This window comes from Terrapene carolina, unplaced genomic scaffold (assembly GCF_002925995.2).
Source record: "Terrapene carolina triunguis isolate 2854851 unplaced genomic scaffold, T_m_triunguis-2.0 Scaffold85, whole genome shotgun sequence".
NCBI classification, from domain to species: domain Eukaryota; kingdom Metazoa; phylum Chordata; order Testudines; family Emydidae; genus Terrapene; species Terrapene triunguis.
Window position 1 is genome coordinate 26,741,518 of NW_020664436.1, and position 18,201 is coordinate 26,759,718.

Below are 18,201 nucleotides of genomic sequence, written 5' to 3' on the forward strand. Positions count from 1 at the left end.
TTCTTCGGATGCATCCGAAGAAGTGGGCTGTAGCCCACGAAAGCTTATGCTCGAATAAATTTGTTAGTCTCTAAGGTGCCACAAGTACTCCTGTTCTTTATTCGGGAGGTTTTTCTGAATTGGGGCCTGTGAAATTACATGCAGTTGGGGGTCATTAAGTTTTACTTTTGTGTGTGTATGGTACAGCACACCTGAATTACTTAATAATTTGAGGATTTTCTTCTAGGCATTAGTAATATCTTGAGCTAAATCCCCCTTCCCAGAGAAGTGTTCCCAAAACAGACTATGGAAAATCTTTCCCCACTAAAATAAATCTAAACAACAATCATGAATCTAACCAGGTGTATGCTAAACTTCACTTATTCACTCACACAGGCTTTCAGTCACTCTTCCTTCTCCTGTATTTTCACACACAAAACTACTACATGCTTCACACGAGGAGTGTGATTTTTGTTTAATTCACAATAAGAGTGTGATCCTCCTCTGATGTAAACTGGCATAGCTCCATAAAAAGTCAATACAGCTACTCTGATTTACACCAATTGGGGATCTGACTAAAATGTCTTGGAATTTGCTGTTTGACAGCTATACATTACAGAATATGAATAGCTCTAGGAAAATATTGTCAGCCAGGTTCTCAACTATTGTAAATTGTCTTCAGTGGAGCTGCCCTGGTTTACAACAGCTGAGGATCTGACCTTTAATATTTTGGTCAATCTCACATAGAAAAAAAACATTATTTTTAATAAATGCAGAAAAAACACATGAAAAGACCTTTTCTTGGACTTTTTATAAGGCCATAGAAGGAAATTTGAAAAACATATAACCTCAGCACATACAAACTTCTTTAAAAGTTGGATAAATGCTACCAGGCAGGAAAATTATGAAGAAAATGATTTTTGAAAATCATTTGCAACATAAAAACACAGCTAAAATGGAAATATTCATATGTTTCTAACCACAGAAATCATTCTAATCACAGTCATCATAAGCCCTGATAGTAATGGTTTGCTGCCAGGAGTAACATTTTATCGACAAAAGTTAATAGACTAAACATTACTTCGCAAACACCTTTTTTAACCAGCTACGGTCTACTTCCCCAAACCAACAGACTGAAGGTGCACCAGAAACTGTTATATAATACTGAAATGTAATCCAGTAATTTCATGCTCTGCATCTGTAAATCTTCCAGTTCTTTGTGCTAAATTCATTTAGACTTTTTAAAATCAAAATTATTGGGTAACTAATGTAAACTGGAATTTCCTGAGCCATTATTTTCAGTTCCCCAGTTACTAAAAGCCAACACTAGTTTTATTGGTTAATTATAAGTGGCAGGTCACTTACAGAACAGCAAATGTTTTACAAGCCAGTTATGGGTGAGGTACAATAAATACAATGTATTCATTTGTAGTCCTTAACCCATCAAAAGTGTTGGTACTTTCTTGCAAAGAATGGCACATGATTTTAAAATCACACATGCTTACATTACAATAACAAAATTTATGAGTAGTTCTCTTGTCAAGGCGAGTTTATTTACTGCCATATATCTTCCACCATGACACAGTAAGATACATGTGTAAATACAAAATATAAAGGAGACAAAACAACACAAACTACTGACCCATACAGACTTTAAGTAGAAACTTGGATTTTACCAGATATTTATATTTGTATTCAGCATAGATTAAAATTTTGCTGAATTTTCACATAGGAGGCCAGATTATTCTGTCATTTACACCAGAGCAATCTCATTGAGGCCACTGGAGTTACACTGTTACAACAAGGGATAATTTGGCCCATTATTGATAAAAATGGATTTCACCTCATTTTGTAGGTAAATTGGAGAGAGAGAGAGAGAGAGAGAGAGGCCCAAATCCTGCTCAGTTTACTCAAACGGATTTCAACTGGATTTTTCATATAAGTAAGGCAAACAGGTTTGGACTCACAGAGATTGCTAAGCAAACTGACTAAATCAGAGATCTATATTTAACCTTATGCTGCAGCTGTTTTTTATTTGCATCTCATTGGAATCAATCATGTGGCCATACCCAGTACATTTAGTAGTGTAGAGGCAAATTCCTCCTGCATGTACCTGAATGGTTTGAGACCAGTCAAGGAGTTAGTAGACTTGCTACCTTGGAGTGGGGGCGCAAATTAATCTATATTTCTAGGGATCTGAAAAAAGCTCACTACTGGAGTATAGGCTCAGTCTCCAAATGAAGGCAGCATAAATAATTTGGCCACTTAGGGTATGTCTTCACTGCTGAGTTATCCTAAGCTAGCCTAGTCTGGGTGGAGTCTCACTACTGCAAAGCCCTACCTTGGCCAGACCTGTGTGGCTGCATTCACAATGCTTCTGTACTAGCTCGTGTGCTAGGATGGATCTCTAGCAGGATATTTCATGATTCTTAGTCATGCATTAAACTGGGCCACTCTCTGAATTCATTTGCAGTGTATTGTGGGAGAATGTGTCTGTCCTTGCAGGATTTCTGTGTGGAAATGCTCCAGTGGGTACTCCACAACTTTACCAGAAGGCTGGTGTCAGCTTCTGGCCAACTGGCAGCACAGGAAAGAGATTTCTTGGAGGACATTTGTTCAAATGCTGTGGAAGTACAGAAGAAATGGAGCAGCCAAAACTTGGGGCTAAAACACAATGCAGAAGAAGGGAGGAGTTAGACAAGAAAATAAAGCCCAGGTGGAATTGTGGGATAGGACTGGAGGATCAACAGCACTGCAAGTAGGTGGGTTGCTAGCCCGGGCTGAAGTGAAACCTATGCTCATCCTATACCCACAGCCTTGTCTGCTAGCGTGGGTGCAATGCACCCTCAAACCCAGGTTAGAGAATATTTTGTGTGGAGGGGCAACACACAATCTATAGCCAAGACTAATTCTGCAGTGAAGACATACCTGTGCTGTGCGGTGTATAGGTGAAGGCTAGAACAATGACAATACTTAACACAGCTAATAAGTATGCTAACTTTAAACAGTTTGATGCTTCTCCATCAGTACGATCATATTGTACAGGTAATAGAAGCAACAACAGAGATAGCTATGTTTCCTTCTAATTTAGATGTATTGGATCTCACTGTTCATGAAGGACTCTCCTTAACATCCAGTAACATTCATCAGCTTTTTCTTTTTTGAATTCCCATGCTTCTTCATGTTTGAATCTTGAATCACTACTATTTGTTCCAAAGTCAGTAACTCTTTTGCCTTGGCCCTAACTGGTCTCCAATATCATAAAAATGAAATAAATACCCCTAAAAATGAAGTACTTGTAGAGACTGTTTTTGTTTTGTTTTACACTTCCAGAAGAATTTTGCTCTTTCTGGCTGATGTTACATAGAGAAACAACAAAATAAATCTCCAGCATGGAAAGCATTTGCTTAGAATAGTGGTGTGCAAACTTTTCCAGTTGCTCCTCCACCCCCATACCATTCACAAAATTTGTCGCACCCTCCCTCCATTACTTGTAATCTGAAAAAAAATATATATATTTTTGCAAGTTGGTGGAAGGAATGAAAAATGTATATTTATTACTAAATTTATAAGACTAGGTAAAGGTTATTAGGAAGTAGTAAACACAAAGTATTACAAACTGCAAACATACACATAAACAGTTCACTTGATACTGAATGTCTGAGGCCTGGTCTACACTAGGGGGGTGGGATCGATCTAAGTTACACAACTTCAGCTACGTGAATAACTGAAGTTGTTCACTTCTGTTACTGCGGTGTCTTCATGTGGTGAGTTGACTGCTGCTGCTCCCCCGTTGACTCTGCTTGTGCCTCTCGCCAAGCTGGGGTACAGGAGTCGACGAGAGAGCGCTCAGGGATTGATTTATCTCATCTAGTCTAGGCGCGATAAATCAACCCCCGCTGGATCGATCGCTGTCCGCCGATCCAGCGGGTAGTGAAGACATACCCCAAGAGTCTTTGCTTGGCACTTTTTATGGCATTATAATCTGTGCATTGCTGAGTAGATTGTGCATGCACCAGACTTGAAGGTCGCACTGGACGGTGGAGGGGAAACAGAGATGAGGCTATTCATTCCTTTGGTTTAGTGTTAGAGCATCTGACTCACTTGAGGGATCCTGGGTTCTCAACTATTATTATATAAATTGCCGGTTTAGGTCTTTTAATATCAATTATTAATCATTAAATGAGTTTTAAAATTAATGAGAATCAAAATTCATTTTAAAGGCATCATAGGCCTACTGTAGTTATGAAACTTACCAAATTGTTGAAAAGAACCCAGCCTGCACTTTTATTTGTCTGTTTGTTTTTTAAAAGGTCAAAAAGCTGAAGTTTCTCCCCCTCTCCCCCCCTCCCCCAGGAACCTCTTGCACCCTCTTGAGGGAACATGTCCCCCAGTTTACACACCACTGGCTTAGAACATCCTTGGAAGGTTCTCTTTAGGCCTATTCCTTTCTAAGTCTTTGTGATACTCTCTTGGAGGGAGAGGGGAAATATTGGAAAGTACTGTTTTGGTGCTATGAATAAACGATAGAGTTGACATGTGGGGATTTGTGGAGCCCTACAATAATATACACTTTTTTCTTTTGAGCACTGCTCATCTTCTCATATCCAGTTTGGCCCCAATACAGCAAAACACTTTAACTTGCTTAATTTTAAGTACATGCTTAATTTCCATTGGGACTTAAACATGTGCTTAAGTGTTTTGCTGAATCAGAGGCTTTATTAACAATATCTCAGTTTTGTATAAATGCTTTGTACCAACTGAATATCCCTTTTCAGAGTCCCTTGCTATTTATCTATTATTCATGCACAGGGCATTACCTGACATAGGAGCTCAATTAATGCCCGAAGTAGGAAAATAACATATGAGGGCCTGGCAACTCAGTGCGGCTCTATTTGGGGAGTTTTCTACAGATCATCCTAGCATGGGGGCAGGATTTGTGGCCGTCCAAATTTCTCAGCACTTGAGAGATTTCACTGTGGGTCTTAGACATGTGCATAGAAGCCCAGTTCCACCCTTCTGAAAGCTCACTTGTGATAGACTAACAAACAGAGTAAGGTCAAAACTTTAAAAATAAAATGCAAATCAATGTCATCAAACCTATATTAAATTGGTCCTTGACAGTTAACACACAAATTATCATAATTTGGCAGATGGCACATTTATAAAACAAGAAAGAAAAACCGAGAAATCTGTCTTTCCAGTTTTCTCTGAGCTGACACGCAATTTCTAATGGCATGTTTGCTCCCTTTCAGGTCTGTCTCAACCAGATTTCCCCTCACACATATGCCCTACACCATCTTTTTCTAAGTACATACATACTATATTGTACCAAATCGATTAAAAATACATGTTCCAAACAAAAAACAAAGTATTAATGTAGATGAGAAAAATAAATGTGCCAGATCTGCAGCTCTTCAAATTGTCACAGCTCCCTCGATGACTTCAAAGGAACTGTGCTGATTTCCACCAGCTGAGGATCTGGCCAAAAGCATTTAAGTATAAAAAGGGAAAATATAATAACCATGTTACATAATCTCTACATTACATCACAAATCTTTAGGACACTGTTGTGGTGGGAAGATGGAAGTATAAGCTCTGGTGTATTAAAACGATTTTCACTTCCACAACTGCAATTTGAATATGACTTAATAAAGTGCTTCCACACAGCTTTGCAAAGCAAGGAGACCACATATTCTTACCTGAATTTTTATTGGTTTTGTTTTGCCTACTCTTTACTTGTTCAGTCCATAATGTAGGGTAACGAGAAGCTATATCTAAAAAAATCAAGCATGACAAAATTTACGTTATTATAATTTAATAAACTAAAACAATCTGTAGCAAACAAACATTAAGTGGTCAATGAACAAGATAAGGCTGACAACATATTATGGTACATGTCTAACAAAGAAAAGGGAACATTGCAACACTTTAGAACAGCTACATTCATGCATATAGCAGCAGTAAAAAAATATGGTACAAACTGGCACCTATGTTTTAATATCTTCACACCAGATTCTGCCATCCTTATGCACAATGAGTAATAACTGACTTTGAGTGTAGGCACAATACAGCAAAATAGGGCTGATGTGGCATGTAGGCATTGTGTTGGCCTTCTGCACAGGGCTGAATATCACCCAATGTGAGGAAGTGTGGCAGAATATGGACCTTACCCTGTTGTCAGAGGGGATGTATAGGGCATAACGAGAGCAGAATTTGGACTTTAACATTTGAATTTGGCCCTTTGCGCTTTAAAATTAACAGCTCAAGTTTGAAATTACAGCATCTTCACTCTGAAAAATGACTGTGAACATGGCATTCTGGGATTCCATAGTTATTGTGTCTCTGGGACATCCCCATGAAATTTGCTCACTTTAAAAGTAGGATTGCTGTACTCTGGCTGTCCCACTTGGAAACAGGTATGGCAGCTTTCAGCCTCTTGGCAAATCACCAAAAGTGTGCTAAATCCTGTAACATTTGGGTGCCCTTTCTCTAAGGTAGCAGTTATGCTACAGTATATGGTATATAATGTGTCATTCTGGCATGACTCTGTTACCATTCCTAAAGTTGCTTACCTTCCTCATCACCTTGAGGCTGAGTCTCCAGCGCGGGAGCTGAGGCATCATCTGAATTCAGAATGGAAAAGATTTGCAAGGAGACTACAATTATGAGAGTAAACTAAATAAGTGTATATACATGGTTAATGCTAATGATTTGCACATAGCCCCGGCCGGTTAACAAACAACGTAAGTATTATATGACACATATAAACTACAGATTATAAATCTATGGCATTTAAGGTAACTGTAATAATATGTATATGAATGAACTGAGTGCAAGATTTTTGAGACATCAGTCAGTGAGTCGTACACTGTCAGGGATAAAAAAAATACTATGCATTGATTCCTATAGAACATAATTAATTAAACAAATATTTTCAAAAGAAGAAATTGATATAGACATAGAAAAGGTAAGCCCTGTGAAAGCAAAAGCAATCTGGGCAAGTGAGTGGATGTAGTCCTTCTACAGCCTAAAACAAAACCAGGGGTTCTTTTGGCCCAGCAAAATTCATTTTGATACGCCAACTCTTTTCACAAACAAGATCCTTAGTTTAAAGAAACAGATAATCATTTGCATTGCTCTCATCCTTCAGTCAGCCATCCCCATCCCCTACAACCAACCGCCACTGCAAGAGAAGAGGGAGTAAAATGTACCGGAAAGACTACAGTAAGGATAAGGATAAATCTTCAACTTATTCAAAAGCATTGCAAGAAATATATGTAGCTAGAAAATCTCACTATAAAAAATAGTTCAAATGAACAAGCTTTGGGAAACAGTAGTACATATTTTCAATCCAAAGACCAATTTTTAGCTATTTGAAGGGGTGGGCTGTTTATATGTTTTAATACTCTGAATGAGCCACAGTATGCAATATAACTTAATAGTCCGTATCAGCCAGTTGCTGACATTTCTTGTGAAGCAGAACTACCTCCAACATTATGGTGCCTCACCAGAAACAATATCCTCTGTGCAGGCATTTGGCTAGAATTCCTTGAAGTCACCACTTCTGGGTCGCAATCTTGTTTCCAGATTGTTTACCCAATATTTTGCATAGAGGCTATAACAGAATATAGCTTTTTCATGTACCTATTTTTATTAGGATGATTTCAGGCAACAGTGAAAATGGACTATACCATCCACCTCCTTGCCATGGCAATTCAACAGCTGCCTCTTCCTGCTCCCTTGTCCCCACTACACAGGCTGGCGCTCTGTTGCCTTTACGTAGGTCATGTAAGGGAGTGAGAAATAATCTGTCCCTTCTCAATACGAGGCCACAATTTACTCCTCAGGAACATAATACTGCTGAGAAGTACTAGATGGATAGCCATGCTATCCTAAAGTCCTCTCTCTGCAGAACAGGTAAAGCAAAGCAGCAACAGTGGAAGTTTCCCAACCAATATGCTTCAACCTAAACTTGTGGGGGACTTCCTCTTTAGATGAGCAAGTCATTCATTCTCCAGATACATTTAATATTTGGCCACTATGTTGATATGGAGAACAAGAGTGCACATTACTGTCAGTTTCACCAGTGTTTTTTGTAATATTCTCTGGAAAGTGGACTGAAGCCACCAACTCATTTCAGACAGGACACCAAACACATGTAATTACATATGATTTCAATACTTACTATCAGATTGTCAACCACTATCTGATTCAGAAAAATATCCAGGTTTTGGAGGGGAGGGGGGCGAATAATAAATAATACAAAAAAATTAATTTAATTTGATTATATTTTCTAATTGTATTCCACCATACACTTTCACTAGATAGGGCATTTGTTCTTGGAAGTGATATTGCCTAAATTCAGCTATATTACTGGAAACTTTACAGACCAGCAGCCCAGTGAAAAATATTCTAGGGGCAGCATTGTTCCATTAATGAATATCTTTGTTCAAGCGGCATCTAACATTAGTCCAGGACAATATTTTTTTAAAGGAGCTAAGGTGCCAAAAAGGCCTTGTCCAAACATTGGCATAGGGTTGGGAAGAGAGAGAACTTGTTGCTGGTGATTAATGAATCAGGTCTTTGATTTAAGGATATCCATATAATCTGTAAAAGATTAACTCTCCACAGAACTGGGGGCAGGTCAACAGGCATACCTGAGGCATACCTAACTTGAAGGGAAGAATCCCATTGGGACACCAGTAATTTCCTGTTTTTGCTCTTTCAGATCCACCTGTGTTTGGAATGAAGATATGCAGTAATTCATTCTTCAGAATAAGAACCAATATGGCATCATCACTATATAAATTCAGAGCAGTTCTAATTTAACTGGTTTACTAAATTCACAATATTTCATGCAGATCACACTGAATGTGTATGTTTAAACACAGCTCTGGTACTCAAATCTCACTTATTCAAAACATTGCCATGCCCCCGGCTAAAATCAGAGGAAGAGGATATGGCCTTGATTCAGATAACAGCGTTCTTCAGCTAAGATAGACCTTTTTTTCTCCTGAGCGGGAAAGAGGTTAAATTTCTGGATTGTGGGGCCACTAGGAAGGTGGATTAGGAAATGTCATGTCCCTGAAGCTTTTTTCCCTACACAGTTTAAGAGCACTGCAGAAGCACAGCTTCAGTCCAGTAGAGATCCTAATCTTCAAAGACCTGAAAGTTTGCTCCTGCAGTGCTTTACTCTTGGAATAACCAAAGCAAAAGACAAGCTTCATTCGTGTGGGGCTTAGAAATACCACAGGAATCTTGCTGGCCATCTATGTATGGCCTGTCAGCTATTCTATTCTATTCTATTCTATTCTATTCTATTGATTCTGACTCTTCAAGGAATTCCTGGAGGAAGGGACTCTCCCAGAGTCTACTGTATGAATTGTAAAACCAAAGATGGATCTGAAATTCCTGTAACTCATCTGGTAGTGTAGTTATGTAGTTCTCCCTAGATATGTTCTGATGTTTTTGACACTGCTACTTAATGCAAACTGCAAGGAAAAGACAGCTTGGAAGAAGGGGGTGGGGGGATTCAGCTACTGAAAAGAAGAATCAGGAACCTCCTGGGAAACAGGACATCTGCACTTTGTGCTGCAGTTGTGCTGGTGAATAAAAACAAGGCACAAGTCAACTGTAACTGTGTAATGTCAAAAGCAAACATTCTTGATGAAGAAGGCAACATAACACATGCACTCTGTTCATCTCTGACCCTTGGTGATATAGATGCTGTTCATTCAGGCTTTGTAAACAACTCAGCTCTCACACACGTCCTCATCAATAATCATTAAGCTTCTGGCATTCTATGGCATTGGCTTTATGGAATTTAAAATCTGACTGCCACCTCACAACAGAACATCTCCTAGGTGATGATAATACCCATGAGTGCATTAGGTTTTTGAGGGAAGTAAGCAAATATATGATATAAAACAAAGGTGTATCAGTAGATCAATACCCACCTCAGATGAAGACACACTTTTCTCCTCCCCCTCCCACCAGAGCCATGAAGAGAGGTGTAGGGACGCATAGCTCCCGAATCGTCAGCCCACGGGTGCGGCACACTGTGCCCGTGGCTACGAGGCCGGAGCGGCCTTCACCCCAGCGTCTGTGTTTGGGAAACTTATTGGCTGACCTGATTTTCACCCTCGCTGCTTGCTTTCACGTGCACAAGATATGGGTTTGTTATCTCATGTTGTTGTACACTGTACGCTCCTCCTATGCGCAACAATTCAACCACTTAGAAGTGTTGTAAACAGGGAAGTAGAAAGAATAAAAACCCCAGGAAAAATTCCCTGGGAGGCTTTTTGGCTACCACGACCTGGCGTTCTGTCTCCTTTCCTCTTTCGTCGCCACAGAGAGGCATGCTGAGAGGACTTTGCAGGGTTTATTGGCTATAAGCAGAAGATACTCTGCAAGGCTGACTCATACAAAATCTTAAAATATGAAAAATGTTGATTAAGAATACTCTGGGCATGATTGAGAAATAGGACCCCAAGGTATGTCTATAATAAGGTATGGAAACTAAAAAAGAGTCAGACCTCTTTAGCCAGATAAGTACTGGCAGATGGTTGACCTCAACAGCAAATAACACAACTGGATGGTTCAGTGTTCTACAACATTTCCCTTCATGTCTGGTTTCAGCCCATATATATATAAATATATGTATATATATATATATATATCAGGCAGAGTTGAATGTAGACAGGAAGGCTCATTTATTTAATCTTCACCACTGCTCAGCTCTCTGGAGAAAGTCTCACAGACAAAAACAAAAGGTTTCCAAGACCCAGGCAAGTTTTTTACATGGGAACAGTTAATGTAGTTCACACCCAAGAATGAAATTCATGACCCAGAGCAAGCTTCCCTAGCAGACTGTGGATAACTGGAGGTCAGTGGAACTCAAAGGCTATCTGGTAAACACATGAAGGAAATGTTTCCTCTGCTGATTAATGTATCTTTTAATAACTAACTTTCAAACAGTTACTGATTTTCTCAACATCAAGCACCACTTACATTGGTCATATTAAATTCAGGCTAAAATTCCTGCAAAATCATAAATCAGCTATAACTACATTGGGCCAAATAGTCTTTTTATTTATGCTGGCATAAATCTGGAGCAAATCCTTTAAAGTCCATTTACACCAGCATTACAGAGAGTATAATTTGGTTAAATATTTTCATTTGCCTTTAGAATTGCTACTTTTTTATTTTTCTTTTGGTCTTCACTTTATTTAAGATAAGGGCACAAATTCATCCCTGATATAACTCCTTCAACCTGGGTGGAGTCACATCACACAAGAATTTGCCCCAGGAACATGAATTATTATAGGATCTATACATGAGGATGTATCTTTAATAGCAACAACTCTTTGGCTATGAATGTAAGTCATCAGTTGAACTCATCACTGTAGAGAACAAAGTGCCAGGCCTCAGATGAGTCAAGTCCAGGTTACCATGGAGATGAAATAATGGCACCAGTTCCCTGAATCTTGGGGCTAGACAGTGCTGGTTTTACCAGACAGACAGTACAGGCTGCCATCCAGGGCTAGAGAATATTTGGGGCAATTAAAAACGTAACAACAGTTTACTGGGAGGGTAGCAATGGGCTGGGAAGGGAATTTATTTTCCAGTTAGCCCGACGCAGCAAAATCTCTAGGAATGAGGCTGGACAAGTAAAACAAAAACAAAAAAACCCATGCACTGACATTTCAAACTTATGAATGATCAAGGTTTCAAATCCTGCAAGTTTACTAGTTTGCATGGTTTAAAAAAAACCCACAACATTCTAAGATATTTACCTGTATTTCCTGCACCTTCTCGTTGTGGCAACTTCTCAGTTATAGACCCTGGAAGTGGAAAAAAGTATAAACCAGAAAAAATTACTTTCATTATCAACTCACCTTCGTAGTGACACACATTAGTCTAAATTATTCCCCTCTGTTTGTGTCAGCCATAAATACCAGATACTTCTTCCTTTGTAAGCCAATGGATTTTGGCTTGGCCCGGTACTGACATTTGCTCATGATCAATTTAAGGTGAGGTGTTTGGTTGTGGTCACCACCGTACCTAAGCCAAGGAGAACCCAGGCACAGTAGATAAATACACATGCAAGAAAACATGCTCATGCGCACCACAGTCATAGGCCCATATCCTGCAATCAGATCCATGCTGCAGACTTTTACACCTGTGTGAAACTCCATTGACTTCAATAGGGCTCTGCCGGGTATAGGAGTCCCCCCACATGGCTCCATTTGCAAGATCAAACCCTTTATATCAATAGTTGTTGTCCATGGTTTCTGAGATCTTCCTGGACACAACAGAGAGGGGAGACTGATAAGAGCCAATCAAGGCTCCCTGATCTCATTTATCCAGTCCTGTCATATGTTAAAGTAGCAGGAGGCAGCTTTAATTTATATTGCTGATGTAAGCCCCCACTCCCGGGACTTTATGCTGGTGGAGAAATGGGCATAGCAGAGCATTGCTTCACCATGCCATCTCTCTTCCCCTCTGCCACGCTGCCACTCTGACCCCAACATACCCTCCCCTCAGCACAGCTACCTCCACTAGCTTTACATCAGTTCCCCCTACGCAGGGGGGACTCTCCAGGACAAATCTCTGGCTGCTTTAAGTACAACATAGGCATCACAAAGTGAATTTGATGGACTGGTGAATCCAGGACCCCGTATTGACAGTAGTTGTATACTTCAAATAATTACATTTAATATATGTAAATGAGGAAACAAAATGAAAAATTAAATACGCTAATTTTTACAAAATATTTGTAAAGATTTTTTAATTGTTGTGGCATTTAATATTTAGACTGGTTTGTTCATGTTCAGTGTCCAGAAATCCCATATAACACACTTACAGCTATACTTTCAAATATAAATGCACTTAAATTGTGTCTGCAAATTACATAGTTTGGTGGATCAAAGTGTATTTATCTGCACAACTGAAAAATAAGAAACAGCAAATTGTATTGCACAAATTATCTATTTTATGTTGCAACTCCTTTTATTTGTTTACTTTAATTTCCAGTTTAGGCTTATTAAATTGGAGGCACAATTCTTGATCTTTGTCATGAAATTCCTTGGAAATGTTGTGATGGCAAAAAATTGATAAAACTGAAAAACTGTTGATTAAAACAGGCAAAAGTTCTTTTTATCAAACATCCATGTAATAAAAATGAGAGGAAGTCCTGCCCATTAAGAAGAAATAGGGGCACTGGATTGCTAATGAAATATGGAAATTTTCTGGACTTAAAATCTATGAATTTATGAATCTATGAATTGTTCACCCTAGATTAATGGCTGAAATCTCTCCCAGGCTGATAGTAACTAAGCATCATTGCTAGTTGAATGAGGCATGAGCGCTGGGGAAAAATAGTATGTTATCATCTAATTACAGACTGTCATAATGCTTACACAAGGGGGAAAATTAAGGTTGCACAGGCAACCTTAATTCTACCATTTCCTAATTTTTGAGTGCTTGACTTTGCACCCTTAATAACAACCTCAATAACATTAACATCTTTTTTAAATGTAATATTGCAAATAACTTGTTCAGTTATTGAACTTGTTACTTGTTAAAATACCCCTACCATAACCTTAATCATCAGTAAAAGAAAATATAATCAGATCCTGTGGCTGTGAAATTTTATAACCAATTGTAACATCTGTTACTATGGAGGCTAAGAGAAAGATAAATCTCATACTCCAGAGTGTTAATTGATGGCCAATGGGGTCAGGAAGGATTTTTCATGTACACATGTATAACCTTTTATAGTTGACCACATTCACATTAGGGTGACAGTTCCAGATTCCTCAGAAACATCAGATAATGACCACTGCTAGAGAGAGGGTACCCCAGTGACTGTATGTGATCTGGTACAGCAAATTCTGTCACCCCAATTTAACTGCAAGTAATTAATGAAACAACTCGAAATTGTTACTCCTGCCTGATGGTTAGTGTGGTGTCATCAATAAACATTGACATTAACAGAAGCAGAAGGAGGCCCTAAAAGGGTTCTGTCCTCTAAGGAATTAATAGCAGACGTGTGTAAAACCTAACTTCCGCCTCAAAAAGCCCAATATGAAGCATGTGAGAGCTGGGGACAACACAATTTTAGTCAAGGGGATCTGGTTGTGGAACGAACTTCCAGAGCACATTAGAGAAATCAATAATCGATCATCTTTAGGAAACACTGCAAGCCCTTCCTCTTTGAAAAAGCCTTTCCACCATAGCATGAATGACACTAACAGTATTGACAGCCCCATCTACCCAAATAAACAGCCCCTCCCCCAGTTTTTTAAAATTAAAACTAGAGGTAAAAACCTGTAACACAAACAAATTAACCAAAAGAACCCAAATAAACAACAAACAAGTATACCCCAAGTACAGTTTTTACCATGAAAAGAGAGGTGATTCAGAAGCTCCATGAAGTCCACTACAGACTTTTCTATTGTTACTGATTTTACATGGAAGGTAATTAGATACTATGGTGATGGACAGCATTAAAAACCCTAAACTAAACAGACAGTCTTTAAAAAAAAATCCCATTAATACAAAGAGTTTTGAATCATGCCCTAGTTGAGCCAATGCATCATTCATTAAACACCTGCTAAAGATTACTAAATGCTTTATTATTGCTCATCTATAAAAATAGTTTCAGAACAAAGTGAGGGTTTAATCTGATTTCTTTTTCTTGGTATCGGATTGAATATACATTAAAAACAAGAAATGGACCAGTTCATTAACAGCCATTATCGTAATATGAGGAATTATTATGTTAGAATGTTATGCAAAATGGGGACAATTTCAATTTCAATTAAGTTATGTTTTGATGGATTTAGCAACTTAAATATCTATTGTATTATTACCTGGCAGAAAACACTGAGAAACTGTGCATTTTCAGCAAGTCATACTGCAGAAACTAAAGACAGCTTATTATAGATCGGTAATAAAAAGCTTGAAAAGTGGAATAATTGGAAACTTATAGTAATGAAACCCCAAGATTAGAACATGATTTTTGCCTAGTTTGGAGTATTATAACAACCCTGGGGCAGATTGTCAGCTGGTGTAAATGGTCATAATGGCATTTCCTAATAGCAATGTTCAGTTTTAAACCAAATATTGTCGATTTTCAGCCAAAAATTGTCAAGTTTAGATTTTTTGCCAAAAAGTCAAATTTTTGGTGGAAATTTTGCCAAAATCATTGTTTTTAATTTCATTGAATTTTTCAATGGTAAAATAACTTTTTCTGACCAGTTCTAATGTTGACTTTTTTTCATAACCACCTCAAATTTCTGCGCAAATTCATTTAAAACCTAAGACCAAGAGCTCTACTTAATGCAGTCTTTCTGAAGCATTGGAATGTGATGCTGAATTAGTCCATATGTGATGCCAATCTAATCATATTTCAGAAAGATTTATGTTAATGTTTGTTTGTTTTTTAAGACTGTAGTCTGGGATTTGCGTGTCCAAATCCTACTCAATTTTAATGGGAGTAAGGTACCTGAATCCCTTAGATGTCTTTGAAAATCCCAGCTAGAGTTTCTAGCAATTATTACTAGTGGTGCTACTGTGATTGCAAAAAGCAATATGAAGTGGATTACACAGCTGTGAGGTTTGCTCATAGATTTTTAGGCCAGAAAATTTTTAGATAATCTAATCTGATCTCTTGTAGATAATCTAATCTGATTACAGCTCATTAAATTTCACCCAGTAACTCCTGTGTTAAGCCTAATAACTTGTGTATGGGTATATCTCCCAGAAAGGCACTCAGTCTTGGTTTGAAGATGTCAAGGCTACATCTACACTCCAGACTACTGACAGTGGTATGTAGTGTATGTGCAGCTACATGCCGCAATGAAAAGCAGACTGTGTCCACACTGCATCCAAGGCTGACTGAGCCTTTCCCCACTGCTGGAGCCTTTCTCTGTGGCAGGGGAAGGATTCTAGTAGTGGGGAGCTGGCAGAGCCTTTTTCCTCTACCAGAGTCTTTTCCTGTGGTAGGGAAAGGTTACACAGTGGGTAGCTGCCCATGCCTTTCTCCACTGCCTCTCACCTGACATAGTCTTTCTCCTCTGGAGGATTCAGCAGCAGGTAGGCAATGAGACAATACACAGCTAAAAAACAACAGTGTAGACAGGGAGGCATGGGTTGGGTGAGTAGAAAGAATGTAGAGTATGTACTTGCCCACATACCCACACCCTTCAGTCTCATCTTTTACTCTATTCGCCTAAACTGTGCCTTTCTGGCTCCAGTGTTGTGCATACCCTTGCTAAGAGGCTATGCAAGTATGGATTCTACTGAGAAGAAGAGTACAGTGTGAACATACAACAAGAGATGGAGAATCTACCACTTCCCTTGGTAGTTTGTTCTAGTGGTTAATCACCCTCACTGTTAAAAATGTGTCTTATTTCTAATCTGGATTAGTCTGGCTTTAATGTCCAGATGTTGGTTCTTGTTAGGCCTTTCTTTGCTAGATTAATAAGCCCTTTAGTACCCAGTATTTTCTCCCTGTGAAGGTATTTATACTTTGTGATCAAGTCACCTCTCAATCTGCTTTGTCAACAAAATATAAAGCCTATCACTTCTCGCCAGTTCAAATCTTGTTACCCAGGCTGATAGTAATGAAAAATCATTACCACCTGATAACTGTTCAGCAGCCTATGTGAAATGAGTTGGTTGTCTCAATTCAGTTCTCTTCAGAAGTGCTAAATTCACTGAGAATTAAAATTAAATAAAAAAATCTTGCAGAATGTTTTTGTTGATCTAAAATAAGGATTTCAATAAGTGAATCACTGCGTCAAAAGTCTTGTTTACCATACTGAACTGATTGCCACTTCAACATGAAGTTTAGACAAGGAAGTTTGCCAGAGAAAAACTATCTGACATCACAAATCTGGCATGCAGATTTGAAAGCCTTCAAAACAGAAAATAAATGGCTGAGCAGCAAACTGCCATTAGGTTCTCAAGAGCTACAGTTTTAATTGTTCATATTAGGAATACTGGTATTTTTAGGTATTGTTAGGAATTTCCGGTACTGTGTATTTCCAGCATCATGGGTGAATCACTATAAACTCTATAAGTGCAGAAAAAGACTCTACTATCATGGTAGCTGGCATAGCCAAGGGAGTTTTGGAAAATCTCCACTAAATAGGGTGAAATACTAACCAAGGCTAAGGACCATGCTATTTGATCTGTAAAGGCAGACTCCCACTTCCACGCCATGCTCTGTTGAAGTCAAAAGAGCTGAAGTCAATAGGATTTTGAATGGGAGAAAGCATCTTTCTGCATGAATCTGCTTACAGGATTTGGATCTACTTTGGAGTCAAGTGAAGTGTCAAAGGTCACAGGTGTAAACTGGTGAGGGTTATTACACTGACAGTGTGGTCAGCACTGTACAAAAAATGAAAACAGAAATAGTAGTTGCCCAAGAAATTTACAATCAATACAAGGATAAGACAAGAGCCCATGGGGAGACTCAGATGGTGAGAGCATAACTAATTTTACTAGCTACCGAGAGGAGTGGGGATGGCAGTATCACTAGGTGTTGGTTAGAGTTTTAGGCCTTCGGGAAGAAGTACAGTAAGTTTTCAGGGAGGGTGTTAATGCAGAGGGTGCACCCCTGGAGCACTGGGATAGGGAATGTGTTCCAGATTTAACTGGTGATACTCACTGAAGAATGCAGAAGAGGAGTGTGGGAGAAGGAAATGAAAGGATCAGTGAGGCTGAACTCATTCATGGAGTGAGAGGGGAAAGGGATGTAATAAGAAACAAGAGCAAAGATGTAGGCAGGAAGGATGGAGGACTGGAAGATGATTCTCTTTACTGTTACATACAAAACAAGGGGATCCACCAGGGAGAACCAAAAAGAAGTGAAATATGTGTAATATATTTGAGTAAAGTAAGATAGAAGAAAAGGTTCAGGATTGGCAAAGGCCACATCTAGAATACTACAGGCCTGAGTAAGGACTTTCCTGATTATAATTGTTATTTCATGAGCTGGTTAAACATATAAACAGAAGCTGAAAAAAAATAAGCAAACATCAAATACTTCAAAATCCATGCTCTGTTTGAAGAAATATAAATATGAATAGGAATGCAAGACCTTTCCTAAGGAATGGAGAAAAAAGTGTTCTTTGGTTCAGGACTCCACATCTAATATCTCACCACAAAAGATCAAACCAAGAGAGATATGTACTTTATGATATTAAG

At 38.7% G+C, this 18,201-nt stretch overlaps 1 protein-coding gene across 1 annotated transcript in view; it reads right to left on the bottom strand.

Moving 5' to 3' along the window:
* SMOC2 (SPARC related modular calcium binding 2) overlaps window positions 1-18,201 on the bottom strand; it is a 172,526-nt gene that overhangs the window by 71,853 nt on the left and 82,472 nt on the right. Inside the window, exons 5-7 of the mRNA XM_024215126.3 lie at window positions 11,778-11,825; window positions 6,555-6,605; window positions 5,682-5,756 (exon numbers count right to left, since the gene is read on the bottom strand). Coding sequence (XP_024070894.1) covers window positions 5,682-5,756; window positions 6,555-6,605; window positions 11,778-11,825 — 174 coding nt within the window. The remainder of the gene's footprint in view (window positions 1-5,681; window positions 5,757-6,554; window positions 6,606-11,777; window positions 11,826-18,201) is intronic.